Raw genomic sequence first — 15,955 nt, forward strand, 5'->3', positions numbered from 1 at the left:
CCAAGTAATACAGGTTTGCAAAACAAACAAATGCTGTGAGAATTAACCTGATACAGACTGGTTGGTGACAGAAGCCTTTTTTCTACAGTGTTACATACATTAAGGAAAAACATACTTAATGTGGTACACTTTTTCTTTGCTACACTTTGTGTCTTCCATATATCAATGCTAAGGTAGTGTGCTTGGGTGCCACAGACTTTACTCAGAGCAAAACGCTGTGAGCATTGCAGGGTCTCAGTTTTGTCAAGGAGCTTTCTTGGGAGTTGATTGATCATTTAATTTTGACTTAAAGCTCTGAAAAAATTTAGTTAGTGTTCATTGTCAGGTTGTTTAGGATCTTTTCTGTGGGGGAGGATCCATTACTGACAGATTTTGAAGGTACTTGAGAAAGAGAAACTCCGTTAGCCCCCAGCAGCACAATTTACAACAGTCTTGTGTCTCTGCTCCATGGGACTCCCAGCAGGGGAATTTGCCTGCTAAGGTTAACCAGGTTACTGCTCTGGTCTGATTTGATATATAGGCCTACGATTTTTATTGTCTAGGACTGTTGAAAATATTAGGCTTCTAATTTGATGGCAGTGATAGCACTGGAAGTGTGTAAGCTTGAGTTCCAAAACAATTTGGGTTCTTTTTTTTTAAAAAAAAATCTTATTTGATTTTGCAAAAGCTATTGATAGCTTTGAGCCACAAGTCTCAACTTCTTGGGGTGGGGAAAAGTGGGTAAGAAACTGCAGATAGGTTCCGAGAGCATTGCAGTTGGTTTAGAATAAGAGGTGAAAGAACTGCCCTGTGAGAAATAGCTTACTTGGGCTGGAGGATCAGTCCTCTGTATTCTCAAAAGCAAAGTCAATTTAGGAGTAGATGTGACTGAATTTAAAAAGAATTACTGCCTTCTTTCTACTCTTTTTGTTGCCCAATGTAGTAAAAAATACAAATACCTTCTTTCTTTGTTAGTGATAAATTAATGACGTTGTAAAGTACAGTTTGGACCATCTGATGTGATCCCCTGCCTGGCATGTTCCTTGATGTCCCCACATTAATCCCAGTTTCAAACAGTGTATGTTTTGGAAAGACATTAAACTTTGACTTGAAAAGAAAAATTCTGCATTGTTTTTGGGAGTATACTTATCTCTCACTGCTAAATACCTACTGTGTTTTTAATCCAGATTTGTCTAATGTAATCTCTTAACTTAACGTTATGCAGTTTGTCTGGCTTTGCTTTCCCTGGTTCCTGACTTGTGAAACTGTTACAGCTTTGAGGTGTTCTTCCATCTCCCAGCTGATAGCCCTTGACTGGAAAGACTGGAACTGTCAGGAATTACTTTTCTAAACATCTTTTGGCAAGTTGACCAGTTTTTCATCCTGCATTCAGTATGTCTTAAGTCTTCCTGTTTCCAGCCTATTGAAAATGTAATGGTTATCACCAACTGTAGTGTGCATGTCTGTTCTTCGACCTTTTTTTAGTCTCTTTGCCATCATTGTCCCTCATTCTGGCTTCTTCCTTCTATTTGCCATTCTAAGACAAGTCAGTTTAGGGTGAGTACTACCTTTTTAAATCAAAGTCACAGTTTCCCTTTTCCTAGGAGTTGGGCAGGTTCTAAACTGACCTGGCTTGCTAATGATTTTTGTGTAATAAAACCTTGCCTTACAGCTCTAGTATATTGCTTGCATTTCTGAAATTCATGACCCAGCATACTGATCTCCCGTGCTCTGTCTTTTTGACCGAGATCTTCCTTGAGTTGTAACAGCCCTTTGTTAACATTGCTGCTTCACGCCACCGTGTTGCTTTCCTCTTCTTTCCTCTTGCTTAGCCTTTTTCTTGACAGAAGCAGCTCAGCTGTTAAAGACTTCAGTAGGATTGTAGGGGGGCTCGTTTGCAGCAGTGTTTGTTTGCCTTCTTGGTTGAAGGTATTTAAAGTGATGCTTCCAGCCTGTTTTCAGCTCAGTATGTTAATGCACCTGCAACCATCTTAGGAGCCTGAGTGCCTTTATGTGGAGCTGTGTTCAGGGTAGACTCCTGCAGTGCTGCCCTACCTGCCCAACTTCTGCTCTTCAAATTGTTCTAATTGACCTTGGAAGGGATTTCAGGCAGTTTTTAGTGTACTGCTTCATTATGACAGTGAAGTAGTCAAGAGTACCTGCTGTTGGGAGTAACTGCAAAAACTGCTTACAACTGTAGCATAATTTGAAGATTTATTAGAACCCAGGTGGTGCTGGCATGACCCTGTGGGAATGTGTACATTCCCTCTTTACTTGATGTGGGTCCACATAATCTTCTACTAGTTTCTGTCATCTCTGTACTCCAAGCTGTGATCATGCAGATGTGTTGTTGCCTCTGCACTTTGCAAAAAGAACAAATATATATTTTTTAAAAGACACTTTCATGCTATTAAAATGTTGGTATTGTTATTAGATTGAGTGGCAATCCTTGAGATGCTCTGACATTAGTATTAGGAAATGAAGTTTTTTTTCAGTCTTGATGACATGACTGGATCATAAAACTTACATTAAGGGACAATCTTAGAAATGTAGGAGGTAATTCAGTTAGAGTAACTGCTTTGGTTGAAAGCTTCTGCTGCAGTTGTTAGTAGGATAGTTAAAATTTCAAACACGTTTGTCCTTTAGGTTTTGTAGCTAACGCCTCATTGAGATGAATGGGAGTAGTTTGTGACAAAACTGTTTTTTCCAAGCAGTCTGCAGAATTAAGATAACAGTTTTTAGGACTTGCTGCACATATAAGCAAGTCTTGTAAAAATGGGAACTTCTAATTTAGTGAGCCTAAGTCCTGCTTTTCAAAGCAAGTGCCACAAAGGATAGGATGCAAGAGCTTGTACTTTTGACCTTCTGTGACAGCTTACTACAGAATGCACTTCAAAAAACCCCAAACAAACAAAAAGCTACCAAAATTTTGGTAAAATGGGAGAGCGTGTCTTTTTTTATTTTTAATAGTACAGAAAACAAGACTGCTTAGATACTTGGATTTTTGGGAACATCTGTAATGCTCCATTTTTTGTATGTGTTTTTGCATGCTGAAGCTAGTGTGAGGATTCATATAAACTCTAAATTCTTGATTCTGAGGTAATATCTGATTGGACCAACTAGTCTGGCCACCTTTATAGAAACAGAAAAAACTTTACCAAGACTTGGCTTAAATATTGTTTAAGGCTTTAAAATATGCTTGTATAGATTAAAACCTTGTAGAAAAAGCTAAGTCCAAAATGTAGTCTTGTTAATGAAGGAGTAAATTCACAGAGGGAGGATTTTATTTGATGTAAGGCTGCAGTAATAGAAGTCTGCTGCCATCCATCTTTTGTGGGAGCTTGCTGGTTTTGAAGAGCAGTCCTGCCCTGTGTGATGCAGACTTTGTAATAGCTTGACTAGAATAACTCGAGTTTTCTGGGATGTTGGAGTTCGTGCTTGATGCCTGTGCACGGCTTCCTGGGCAGCAGTGCTAGCTCACAGTGTGTCCATAAGCACAGAGAATGCATTGATTTGAAAATGATTGAAGATGTGAGATATAATTAGAGATGGTAAAAGCAGGCTTGATGAGGTGAAGCTCACTTTCATTTGTGATGGAACTGAAGTGCTGAGTTATGATGAATGTGACAAGGTGAGGATGACTTTTTCATAACGCTTGGCCAACACCTGGCTACCTTAGCTGGAGGCTTGCAAATGCTCTGTTTCCGAAGCATTGCAGAGTCTGTCCAGCACTGTTTAACTTGAAAACTTCCTGAAAAAATATTGCCTGATGACTTCAGTTTTGCTTTGTATTCTGTTAGGGATATGCTCATCTGAGAGAGCGTTTGCTGCTTTTTGAAGGAGGGGGGGCAATCAGAAACCATTTTAAGGTAATAATTTAGCCAGCTGTAGAAAGAAAACTCTGTGCCCTGAAAACAACTTTGATTTCTTTGATTAAAGAATGACAGAACAATTTCTAATTGTACAATAAGAAAAAGAAAAAAAATATTTGCGTACTTACCGGTCTCTGAAGGGCTTGTGTGCAGGAGAAGGGGGAATACCTAGGTTCCAGGAGGAAGTCTGGGCTGGTCTTGTATATTGGTCCCAGCACTGGAGAGAAGCTTCCCACAAGTGGTTGGTAGAGATATTTTTTTTTTTTTTTAATTTAAAAAATGGGTTTGTATGTCTCATGCCTGTGTTTATAGTGCTGGGGCGGGGGGGGTGTTGGTTTTCATCTGAAGCTGATTTGATTGGTCATTTTGCCTGCAGGGGGGCCGGTTAGCTCTGATCATGTGGAAAAGAATGCTGGTTTGTTAGGAGCATTTCTTTACCCAACACAAACCCTTAGCAGCCAAGGAGAAATCCTCAAACACTTACTTGGAGAAGGGGTGCCTTCCCCCTCACCTCCTTAATCAAGATAATTTTTTAGGTTTGTATAATCTGAAAGTTTTATGTTAAAGTTGAAAAGGCCAAAATTCCCCTGGAAAAGCTGAATGGGAAAAGTTCCTGTAGTGCTGCTGAAAAACACACACTTTTCAGATAATTTCTCTCTAACCAGTGTCAACTACTGTTTGTTTAGGTGAAGAGAGACACTAGTGTCTCACTGCTGCTTGTCTAGTGCCACTTCTTCCTCTTCTCATTAGGTCCTGAGCTCCTGAGTGTTGGTCTTAACAAAGCTGGGCTGCAGCTAATGGTACAGCCGGTGGTGTCTGGAGGGTGTTACTGAACTGTAGCTTAATGCTGGTCAGAAGATGCAGATCTGGCCACTTTTCCATCTCCATGTTGCTCCTTTGTGAAAACATGGAATTAATCTCAGATTTTGCTAAAGCCTAGGAATGAAACGGTGCAGATTAAGTGGGTTGCTGATTCCATGCAGTAAACGAAACCACTTTCACTTGTGCTGTTTTCTCTCTTACTTAGCAAATGAGAAGAGTTATTCAGGGAAGATGTTTTAGCTGACTGGCCATGCAGAGTGGTCAGCATGCTGCACTACTAAAACGAACTCTGAGGACAGCTTTGTAATGCAGTAGTATTTCACACTTTTAATTTTTTTTCTCTTGGTGAGCTGTTGACGTGAGGGCTTTGATCGAACGACAGATGTAAGAGGATCTGTGAAACAAAGGCTGTAGTTGTTTTCAGTAAAACTACTGAAGGCCTGCTGGGAAAATTATTAATGTAGACTTTCCTGCTTAGGAAACAAAATCCTCCCTCTTCTTTTTTTATTTTTTTTCCCTTTAACCTTCCCTCAAACCCTAAATTGCAAAATATTAATTCTTTGCTTCATTAGTATGGAACATTAATACATGTTCAGGCACAGCACTAAAAATTGTGATAGGCATAGTGTGACCTTCAGAACGCGGGCAAATAATCTAGTGCAAGGGGACTGCCACCACTGTGGCAAGCCTGTGGGACAGTGTGACTTGCCCTTCACCCTTCACAAAGTTGAACTTCCACTACAGACATCCCACTTGTGAATAGAAGAGGCTGTATTTTTTTTACAAGTAGTATTTTCTTACAAACCATATTTTGTACTGTAGAGGGTGGGTGGTGTCTGATCACAGGTTTTCTAATCTGATTCAAGTGAATGGATTGAAAATCTTAACACAATCATACAGCAGATGAAATAGCTAGAGTATGTGATTTCCAGGTGTGTGTTATGAAATTAAACTCTCTTAACATAATAATAAAAATAAAAATAAACTCTTCTAATTCCTTTGAATTTACTGGTTCACCCATAGTCATGACAGTGGATAATGGTCAGTTTAGCAAAAAATACGGAGTGATACTTGAATAGTATTTCTTTGAGATGTACTGTTGAGATTGAGTTTTGTATGGAGACAAAATGTAAAGCTAGAAATAGACATCAAAACTTTGTATCTCTGTCACTGACTTTGGTTACAAGTGGGTTGCTTCACAATATATGTATTCTTATAATACCCCTAGCATGTCAAATACTGTCCTTAATGAGAAGGTAGTCCTTTAGAAACATTATCTTAAGGCCATTTGTCTTATTTTCCTGTAAAATGAGCTACAAAATTACACATCTAGGCAAAGTCATTTGAATTTCTTTAAAAACACTAGCTGCAAAGGTTTTTCTTACCTTATTAAGGAAGTGTAGTATGCAGCAGAAATTAGAGAGCAAGTCAAAGCACTTTAATAGACTCTCCCTAGTTTTTCCCCTCTTTAGAGGAAGCAGTATTGCTGTAAATCATCGCTTTGGTGTTTATTCTCTCCAAACAGTGACCATGTCATAGGAAACATGGACTGACAGCATGGAGAACAGAAGTTATTTGCCATTCTGTTAGTAAGTCGTCTTCAGAAACGTGTTGCCATGGGGCTATGTTCCAGAATCCCAGTCTTGTTCTTTGCAGTTAGTCTCCCTTCAGCTCAGTGTTGCACAGCTGTAGGCTTTTTTGGCTGGATATCAGTAGGCTCTACTTTCTGTAAACACCATTGCTGGCTTTGTGACAGACTTGAACAGAGGTGCCCTTTTACTGCTCCTTCCCTTCAGGAAGTCCAGTCAATTAGTCCAAGGCAAAACCATAGATTGCATTTTAGTTTTTTCATCCTTAAAACATTGCCAAATACTGACCCTCTGACCTAAGTAATTTCAGCTGAAATGAATGTTCTCAAGTCTAGGAATAGTTTGCAAAGACAATATGCTAGGACTTTGGAAGTTATGAGTTTAGATGTAAGCTGCAGAAGTATCCTTGTATACAGTTTTATCACAGTCTTTCTGTCATCTGGGTAGCTTGATTTTTCTGATCCTTAACCTGTGACAGGCTGGTCTGTCTAATGTTCAAGATCATCTAATGCAGGTCTGTTTTGACACATACCTTGCTGTCTTTGAATATTGCTTGCTATGGTGTTGTAGTACCAGAAACCTTGTGTGTCACGATACACAGCATTTTCTCTCAATTCCACTGAAGTGTAGCATTGGAACAGTCATCTGATGTGACACACTGGAGTGTTGCTGTGTTTAGACAGGTTTCAGAATCATAGGCGATACCATCCTCAGGTAAATATAGTACTGACCCCTTCTAAGCACATATATATACATATATATTAAAAAACCCTATGTTTCTTAGTTTTCTAATGCTGTAGCAATGAAAGTCAGAGGAGGGAGGGGCAGAATCCCACTTGTGTCTGATCCTGGCAGACAGCGTTTGATGGTCTGTCACCTCTGTGGAGATGTGTTTTTCAAGCCCCACAGCAGCAAGTGGGGATGCCATTTTCTGCAAATTCTGAATACAAAACCTGACTTCTATAGTTCAGTTCTTAGGGGCAAACCCAGCTGTCTTAAGGACTAAGACGACCTGAGTTGTTGCCTTGAGTATGTCTATAGCATGTATGTATTTGCAGAGGGGCTAAAAACACATGCATATTCAGTGGCAGAGTAGATTTCACAGTATTGTTTAGGTAACTTTTTTTTCCCCCAAAATGTTTTTGGAAGAGTGGAACAGAGCCTGTGAACTGATAGCTTCCCAGTGTTAAAGAGCTGTCTCCAGAATCTCAACTGAACTTAGTAATGGACAGAAGTAACTTTTTTTTTCTTAATTGTTAGTCTAAAATCTCTCAATGTTACTGAATGTGTGAGGTAGTAGCTGTGAATTTTGATGAAAATAATAGATACATTCGTAAAAAATATTTTTCTAGTCTCAAAATAGCAAGTTGAGTAACCTTTTTCTCTTGGTAACTTTTTTTAGTGAGGAAAAAACGAGTGTGTTGTGCTGCAGAATAAAAATGACATTTTTCTTCTTTCTTGTAGCATTCTAATACAAGTTCAGAAAGAACGAGGCATATTCCTTATCGTCTGGGTCTTAAGCTCATCTGGTCTGTTGGATTGCAGCTCACTCCTGGGCCACTATCTCTGTGTGTTAGGTTCAGCTGACTTGGCTCTGTAGCTCTTGTCTCCTAGTCTTCTACTATGTGAAGCCCATCCAAGGCACAATACTGAGAGGCTTCCCTAAACTTCCTGTTAGATTCTTCTGGGTGATATTTTTCAGACATCTAAAATGAAAAAAAAAAAAAAAAACAACCCAAACCCCAAAAAAACCCAAAAAACCACAAACCACCACCCCGTATTTCCCAGACTTAAATTTTCTGTCTGGCTTGTTGCCTTCCTGTGTTTTATGTGAAGCATGGGAAAACAGAATGTGGTTGACCTTCATCGGCAAAGGCTTATCCATTCCAGATAAGTAAATTTGCCAGCATTGCACCTACCAAATGGAGTTGAGTGTCTCCAGCAATCGATTCTATTATGTTTTTTCTTCAGAGCCAGTATCACCAGAGACTTCCAAAATACACAGTTTTAAAAATTTTGTTCTCAAAGAAGTTATCCTTAGCCACATGTCCCCTTCAATGAAGTAAATGTGTATCTGGGCTATGTTTGGCTTCATAGCTGAGATTGCCTGTTGGTAGTGATGGTGTACTTCGTTAGCCAATAACTTTAGCTTTTTATATAGACACAAGAGGAAGGTGTTCCATTTACTTTTCTGAGGGCCTCAAGTAATCACTTGCAGTCACTCAGGTAGTCATCAGGTTGGAAGAGCTCTTGCATCTTAAACTTTGGGGCGTTTCCTGCCTCTCCTGCCTGCTTGATAGGTCAAGGGCCCTGCCATCTTGAAAATTCTTGTAGAAACTTGTTCCTGTAACAGTAAAAGGGTTTCATGTAAACCTGGAGTATGGGAAACTGGAAACATTTTGGATTTTCTAGTCTGGATTGAATTCCACCTGTACTCTTTCACTATAGTCCCTCTGTAAACTAATATACTGTGGAAAACTTTGAGCTGGAGGAAAAAAACGGGTTTTTTTTGTCTAATGTTTTAAGATGGTGGAGAAAGGATGTTGGTTCTTCTCCAAGATACATGCAAAGTCCAACGATAGCGTGTTTCCTCTCTCCAGAGTGCAATATCTCTAGGTAGGAAGAATTTCTAAGTTCTAAATAGAGGTTTGATATGCCATAAATTTCAGTTACTCCTGTTTCCTCATCTTTCTTATTGAATGCAAAAACTGTGTGATGTGGAGAAAGGAGAATGCAATCTCCTATCCTTAAACTAAGTAACTTAAAAATGCCTCTTTCCACCCCCAGAATCTTAGTGCCTAGTCATGCTTTCTGTTTGTTTTTTCCTGTCTAAGCAAGTAGGCATACTATGCAATCTTCAATAAATACCATCTTGTATTTTTGGATTTTAAGACTGAGAAGGAAAATTAAGTATTCCTTTCTCTAGTACTTGAATACTTTTTTTACAGATAACCACACAATTTCAGGTTAACACTGGTTAATAGTACCAGTGAAGAAGCAGCATCACCATGGTTCCTGTGAGAATTCTGTTGCTACACAGCTAAACACATTTAAAGAAATAGAAAATCCAAAAGTCCTGAAGCTAGTACTACTGTTTATTTCTGTGGTGGTGTATCCTTGTCAGGATGAATCAACAGTGAAAGCAGCATGTATGTCTAGCCTGCGTTACTGGTGTATGTTGTGGATACTTTTTATAAAAAAATTATCATCATTTTGTGGCAAGTGTTGCTTTTCATTAAGTACTTGGGGATTTTATGTTTTAATTTAAATATAATGTGAATTAGGAACTGAAAGACTGTCCTGTATCCTGAACTTCTGGTAGACTTGTCCTTGAGCTTGATCATAGTTGCTTCTAACTCTTAATATGCTGACCTTGACTCTCCAGAAAATGGATTCACATGATGATGTTAACACTGCTGTGTTTTTCCTGTTTAATCCTTAATCCTACTTTACATTTTCAGTCGTCCCTAAAACATTGCAAGAATGCTGTACGTCATACTCGATTAAATATATACATCTCATATTCTTTTTATTACAGAAGTAGCAAATATATTTGGTTTTGATAAAATGTGTATAATTAAGTTTACTGCATTCCCATTTTCCTTTAGCAAGAGCCTTTTCATGATACAGCAGTTTATTCTTTGTGCATACTTTGGCTTCTTTGCTTTTATGCTTCCCTGTGTCTCAAACTATTGTCTTTTCCTCCTCTGCCTTTCCTATCCATGTCATAGTTTCTTGTATGCTTTGCTTTCTTCTGTGTTTTTTCTTAGCCTTTCCCTTCCTAAGGAACATAGGGATATAGCAGGATTTCCTAAATCTACCTGTCATATGTTTCATTCCATGAACTTCCATTCCTCTCCCAGGTTCCTATCACCACTTATTTCTGGTGCATTTTTGCCTCAAAGGGAGCAAGATTTCAACCCTTTTGTTTCCAGGTTCCTAAAGATGGGATGTGTGTTCACTGGCATGTTTTCTTTGCAGTGAGACCAAACTTTGAGGAAGGTGGGACAGCAACAACGGGGAGGAAGCATGAGTTTATACGCTCTGAGAGCGAGAACTGGCGCATCTTCAGGGAGGAACAGAATGGGGAAGATGATGATGGAGGCTGGCGACTGGCTGGGTCACGGAGGGATGGTGAGAGGTGGCGTCCTCACAGTCCAGGTGAGAGGAGATCTGGAGAAAAATGCAGCCATGGTTGTAGGAAAGGGGCAGTGGGTGAATCCAGGCATGGGGGAAGCAGAGGAAAAGGAGGTGACATAAAGTTTGGGACAAAAATGAGTAAGATTCACGCGGGTTTAGTTATTAAATACTGTTTTGTCATACATGGGGCTCTTGGTCACAAAATGGTTAGCATAAAATTGCATGCTTTTTGTTTTCTTTTTGATGTCTTCAATGCCCTAATGTATTTAAGGGAACAGTGTTTTTCAGGTGTGTGCTTGTCTGTGTTGTGCTCCAGGTGTGTATGTGTCAGGTAAAACCAGGGTTTTTTTCATAGTACCGTTTCTCTGTGGCTGTGATGCTGAGGACCAGAGAAGTTACCCACATGAGGTGGTGTATGTAAGGCTGTGGAGCAATGCTGACGACAATTCAGGTTGCTGGCCTCTTTCTAGTTTTCCAAATGTGTTTGCAATGCCAAGAGGGATCCATGGAAAATCTCAAAATATGTTGCTGAATGGATCTTGTAGCTAGTTACAGGATGTCTTGTCTCAGTAAATTTCAAGCATCTGTTTGGTGTGACTCTCCCCTGGCCTGGTCTGACAAAGTTGGTCTGGTTTACTTGCTTTCCAGCATTCCATTGCTAGAGTTGCAGGAGAAATACAAAGCAGAGCTTGGTATTTGAGTAAACATCCCCTCTGCTCAAGCCCTACCCGCCCCCCCGTCCCCCCCCCGTCCCCTTTCTACTTGGAGAAGATCTTGCTAGCCAGTCATACCTGTTGTGGATCCTAGTTTTAGCTAATTTTATTGGCTGCAGAAAGCCTCTGGGGAACCAAGGGAGGATTGTGGCACTTGCACAGTTACATCTTTGTAGGGAAGCAAAGGAAGCATGGACATTTTTGGGGCCGAGGTAGACAACATCTTTACTTCAGTTAGTGTCATGCTTGCTCTTGCAATGGGTCTGTCACCCTTTCCAACATGTCAAAGGACTTTTTCAGTACTGTAATGGTTGTGAGCAACCATTACCTCTGTTCCTAACCCTCTCCGCAGCTACATATTACTCTGCCCTCAAACAACTGTTAGCTTGTACTAAAATTTAGCAGCGAGCCCAAGGCTAGATTTATTATCAGATATTTTCTATTTAGAGCAGAGCTAAAGGGCAAATTTTAAAGAATGCAGTTTTCCCCAGTGTTTGGTTGTGATTGTTCATTAGACACTGCTGCTTTGTTATGTAGTTCAGATGACATCAGGCCAGCTACAATTGTATCTCATGATGATCAGATGCAGTATGATACTTAGGAGTAGAGTGTTTTGCAAGTACAAGCCTGCATGCTTTAGCTTAAAAGGAAGCATAGACCTCAAAGTTCAGAAGTTCATTCATGTCTTGAACTGCTTTAGATGTTCTGAGAAAGGTTTTGAAAATTCATCTTATTTCCATCATAGTAAATATTACTACTTACTGAATTTCTTCTGTCATAGACAACTTAACTTCATTTACAAGTTTTAGCAGGTATAATAAAAAGCCTGTTCTCTGCAGATTCACAGAATTCTTAGAATTAGCTAATTTTGAGATAGACCAAGTTGCAGCTGTATGGTACTAGTCTCTCAGCTTTGGTCAGAGCTGTATTTTGAATTCTTCTGTTAGTAGTAGCCGCAGGACCATCAAAATGGTTTTAGTCACATTCTTGCTTTAAACAATGAATTTAACTCAAATTGGCATGGCTTAAACTGTTTCTTTGTACTTATTTTGGTATTAGTTAATAGTACTAAACATGTGTCCTACTAAAAATAGAGAAATGTCTTTAGAGTACTGTCGTCATTTGTTTAGCCAGACCTTCCTTTGACTTGGCTCTGCATATTCCCTACTAGATTGTATGCTGCTTGGTTGTGGGTTAGGTTTTTTTGGGTGAGAACAGTTTAGAAGAACGTAGCAGTTGTCAGGCTTGAGTTTATCTTGTGTTGTTAAGCAAAGCATACTTTGATTCCCACAGACCATTGTTTTTCCAGCTTTTGAATTCCTCTTGCTCCTTCAGCTGTGTTTACTGCAGGATGGCTGACCTAAATCTGCTCATTTTGTGGTTTTTTAATAGGCACAAAGGATCAAGAGGACGGTCTGCTGCTGTTGAAGCAGTATTGTGCCCCTAAGTGTAGTTTCCCAGATTCTGTGGTCTGATTTATTGTAGCTAAAGTTAACTTTCTTGATATAGTTGAAGGGATCTGTCATGTGTCCATGCTGTGTTTTAAACTGTTCTCACATGGCTATGCCTCATATGAGACAAGGGATCTTCTGAATATTGGTCGTAAAGAAGCAGATCAATCCTTCTCCTTAAAATGGACAAGCCTAATGTTTTTTTCCTTCAACTGTTTAATTCAGAAGGATGTAAAGTTGTTTGGTTTTGCAGCATGAAAACTGGATTGCATCACCAGGCTTTTCCAGTCAGAGTTTATGGGGTTTTCTAGTTTTTCTGCTACTGTCTGTGCATTAGGACTAGAAGCCTGATGGGAAGACCTCTTTTCATGGTTTATACAATGAAAAAGTTGTTTTGCTGGTGGTTCTGGGTAGATGTGGTACTGTTGCTCTTGTAGATGTGAAAATAGGATCTTTAGACCAGGTTAACTATCTGTAAGAAGAATGTGACCATAGCTTTAAATTCACTGGCTGCTTCAAAGTCTTCTTGATGACTTCTTTTTAGCCATCTATTTTAACGATGTAATGACTGCTTACCTAAAAGACCCCCTTCTTTCTTTTCCGGTTCTTGCATTCATGCAGTGATTGCCCTTTACATTTGCATAGCAAGTCCATTTTATCAGATAGATACACAAACCTTTTTGGTCTCAAAACTAATGAATGAGGTGTAGAGTGTTTTGGCTTTGTTTTTTGTCATCATTAAGGAATAGGAATAATCTCTTATTACCTAAAATTTCTTTGATACGATTTTGTCTTTGTTTAAGCAGCTGTACTAAGATATTTTTTTTTTCCTAAAAAGCATTTTAGAGAGAGGCCTTAGTTTGTAATCTCATATAAAGTTATTTCTTTTTGGGTTGCTGCTTTTTTTGAAAGGCTTTTTGAATTAATCTTGGTTCACTCTATTTTCAGCATCAACTGCTATGAATCAAGTAGACTTCTTGGTTTTTGGGCATTGTGCTGTGTAATTCTTGAATCTTAAGTACATTTGAGAATCTTGCTCTAAAATGGAGCAAAATAAAAATTAGGTTCATATCCAATATATGCCCCCAAAGTAATATGCGTACTATTCCTTTGTCTTTTATTGAGTAGATAGCACCAGTTTAGCATACATGGGAAGTTCTTCTGAATTAGAGAATATATCTTATGAGATAAATAGCTATTAATAGTTGAGACTAAGGTGTACTTGGATTTCCTGAAACAGCCAGTAGTCCTTTTTCACCTATAATATCACCATAAATACTAAGGGATAAATTTAAAAATAATTTCTTTTAACTGGGAATCTTGATCATATATCTGGTGTCTAATGATACTGCAGGACTGAATTTGAAACTATTTCTGTCCTAACTGTTGGTTAAAAAACTTTAGGTAAGAATGTAAGATTTATCTTTACTTGTGGTTTGCTTTAAAGATTGGCAGCCCTGTACTTCAGACCTGAGTTGCTCACTAGGTTCTCTAACTAGGCTTTTTAAAACTTTCGTTGTTACTAAGAAACAAGGGCAAGTGTCTGCTCCACCTATCTTTTTGCCTGTCCACCTAGCTCTGAAAATGTGTGGGCCATGAAGGGAGGTTGTGTGAGTAAATCTTTGCAAACAGACCATACGTAAACAAAATCTCTTTAAAGTTGTTAATTTGAGCTTTGAAGATGCCTAGAATTAACAAGGTGCTTAAATTCATCTTCAAAAACTGTTTCTGGGTCCCACTGTGAAGAAAGCCTGTGCTCCTGGCGTAGGGATGTGAACCATGTAAAAATAACAGAGGCTTTTTTCATTGCATGGCCTCAGGATGGCCCATTTACAGCTGTATAGAAAGTTCTTAATACCAAGTTTTCCTCTGCTATACAAAAGAGAGCTGAAGAAGAGATGCTCGGCTATTTGCATGTCCCAGGATGGCAAATAAGCAGAGAGATTAATTTGTTTGTACAGTATGGCATTGCCAGGTTCAGGCCATAGCTCTGTTTTTCCACGTATTGGGAAATCTGAGGCAGACATTTCTTGCTGTACTGAGGAGATGTCTGCCCGTGGGTTTTGATCAGAAATGCAGTCTGGTTGTCAGCAGCCTCTCACACTTAAACCTTGGAAAAGTCTCTCTGATTCCAAAGGAAGTTATGATTTTAATGTGTAGATATTTCTGATGAGGAAGGTGGAAGTAAACATAACGCTTGCTTCTGATGCCATGTCAGTGGGATTTCAGCGTCAGGCCTTCTCCTTCAGGTAGACAGTATTGCCCTGCTTTAGTTGCTGGTTGCTCCCAGAAATGCTTTTGCTCTTATAAAATTGAGCACCGTTTTAATGAGATGTTCATATGTATGACTCACTTGAAAAGGCCCTTAGAAACTTGCACCTCCTGAGTCTGCATGAAATCGGAGGCCAGGGTGCTGTGGGCAGAGGTGCTTGGGGCATGGTGCGGGGATCCTTTCTGAAGAGGATGCCCGAAATGGTTATTGCTTCATAGAATACCAGGTTGGAGGGTACCTCAAGGATCATCTAGTCCAACCTTGGCGAAAGCATGGTCCAGCAAGATGGCCCAGAACCCTGTCCAGCTGAATCTTAAGTGTCTAAAAGTGTACTTGAGCTCTCTGGAGTACTCGCCCCATTAGTGCATCTTTAGCGAGCCTTTGTCTTTGCTTACATATTTTTTGAGAAGTTATTGATGAACAAGATGTTGACATAACAGGCCTAAGATGTTAAGAACTACTTTAAAGCAGACAGAAAAGATGGGATAAGTGCAAGCTTACTGTACCTTATGTCTTTCCTTAATGACATTAAAAAGGTTGCCTTGGAACACTGATTTGACAGTTTTGCGTACCAAAAATTTCACTTATTTGTTTCCGTGGCATAACTAGAAGCACAGTTTAAGCTACACAGTGGAATTATTTGCAAATGCACACATATGGTATAGTGAAGGCCTTGTTAAAGTGAAACCTTTTGTGTTTCCGTCTTAAAATACAATCTTAAAGTTCATAGTGTTTCTAGAAGGAGGTTGTTTTACATTTCCTGTATTTGTGAGACAAAGGTGGATTTTTGCATGGTTAATATTAATACTTAAGGTATTAGGTTTGATGTGGAAGTGTTCCTCATTCACATGAAGCAAATTGAATAGAGGACAGTGTTTTCTTCACTGTGATTTTTTTGGTAGCCATTTGATAAACTGTGAGACTGCACTGATTGCACAAATTAAGACAAAATTTTTTTTTTTTCCTTCAGAAAAGAATGCAGTCACCACTAAAAGCACTAAAGACTAAGGTGCTTTCATTTTTGCATTGCACCTTTCTGGTAAAGATGGCTTCTGTCGGATGTAAAGCTATTCACAATCCTTTCACTTGCAGTTTTTCCTTAACAGCAGGTTTTTTA

The 15,955-nt window shown here is 39.2% G+C and overlaps 1 protein-coding gene across 15 annotated transcripts in view; it reads left to right on the top strand.

Annotated features, from left to right (window-relative positions):
• GIGYF2 (GRB10 interacting GYF protein 2) overlaps positions 1-15,955 on the top strand; it is a 79,069-nt gene that overhangs the window by 39,597 nt on the left and 23,517 nt on the right. For all 15 annotated transcript variants that reach the window (XM_037406441.1, XM_037406446.1, XM_037406454.1 and 12 more), the window contains one exon: positions 10,244-10,423. In XM_037406441.1, coding sequence (XP_037262338.1) covers positions 10,244-10,423 — 180 coding nt within the window. The remainder of the gene's footprint in view (positions 1-10,243; positions 10,424-15,955) is intronic.

Source organism: Falco rusticolus, chromosome 13, assembly GCF_015220075.1.
Source record: "Falco rusticolus isolate bFalRus1 chromosome 13, bFalRus1.pri, whole genome shotgun sequence".
In the NCBI taxonomy this organism is placed as follows: Eukaryota; Metazoa; Chordata; class Aves; order Falconiformes; family Falconidae; genus Falco; species Falco rusticolus.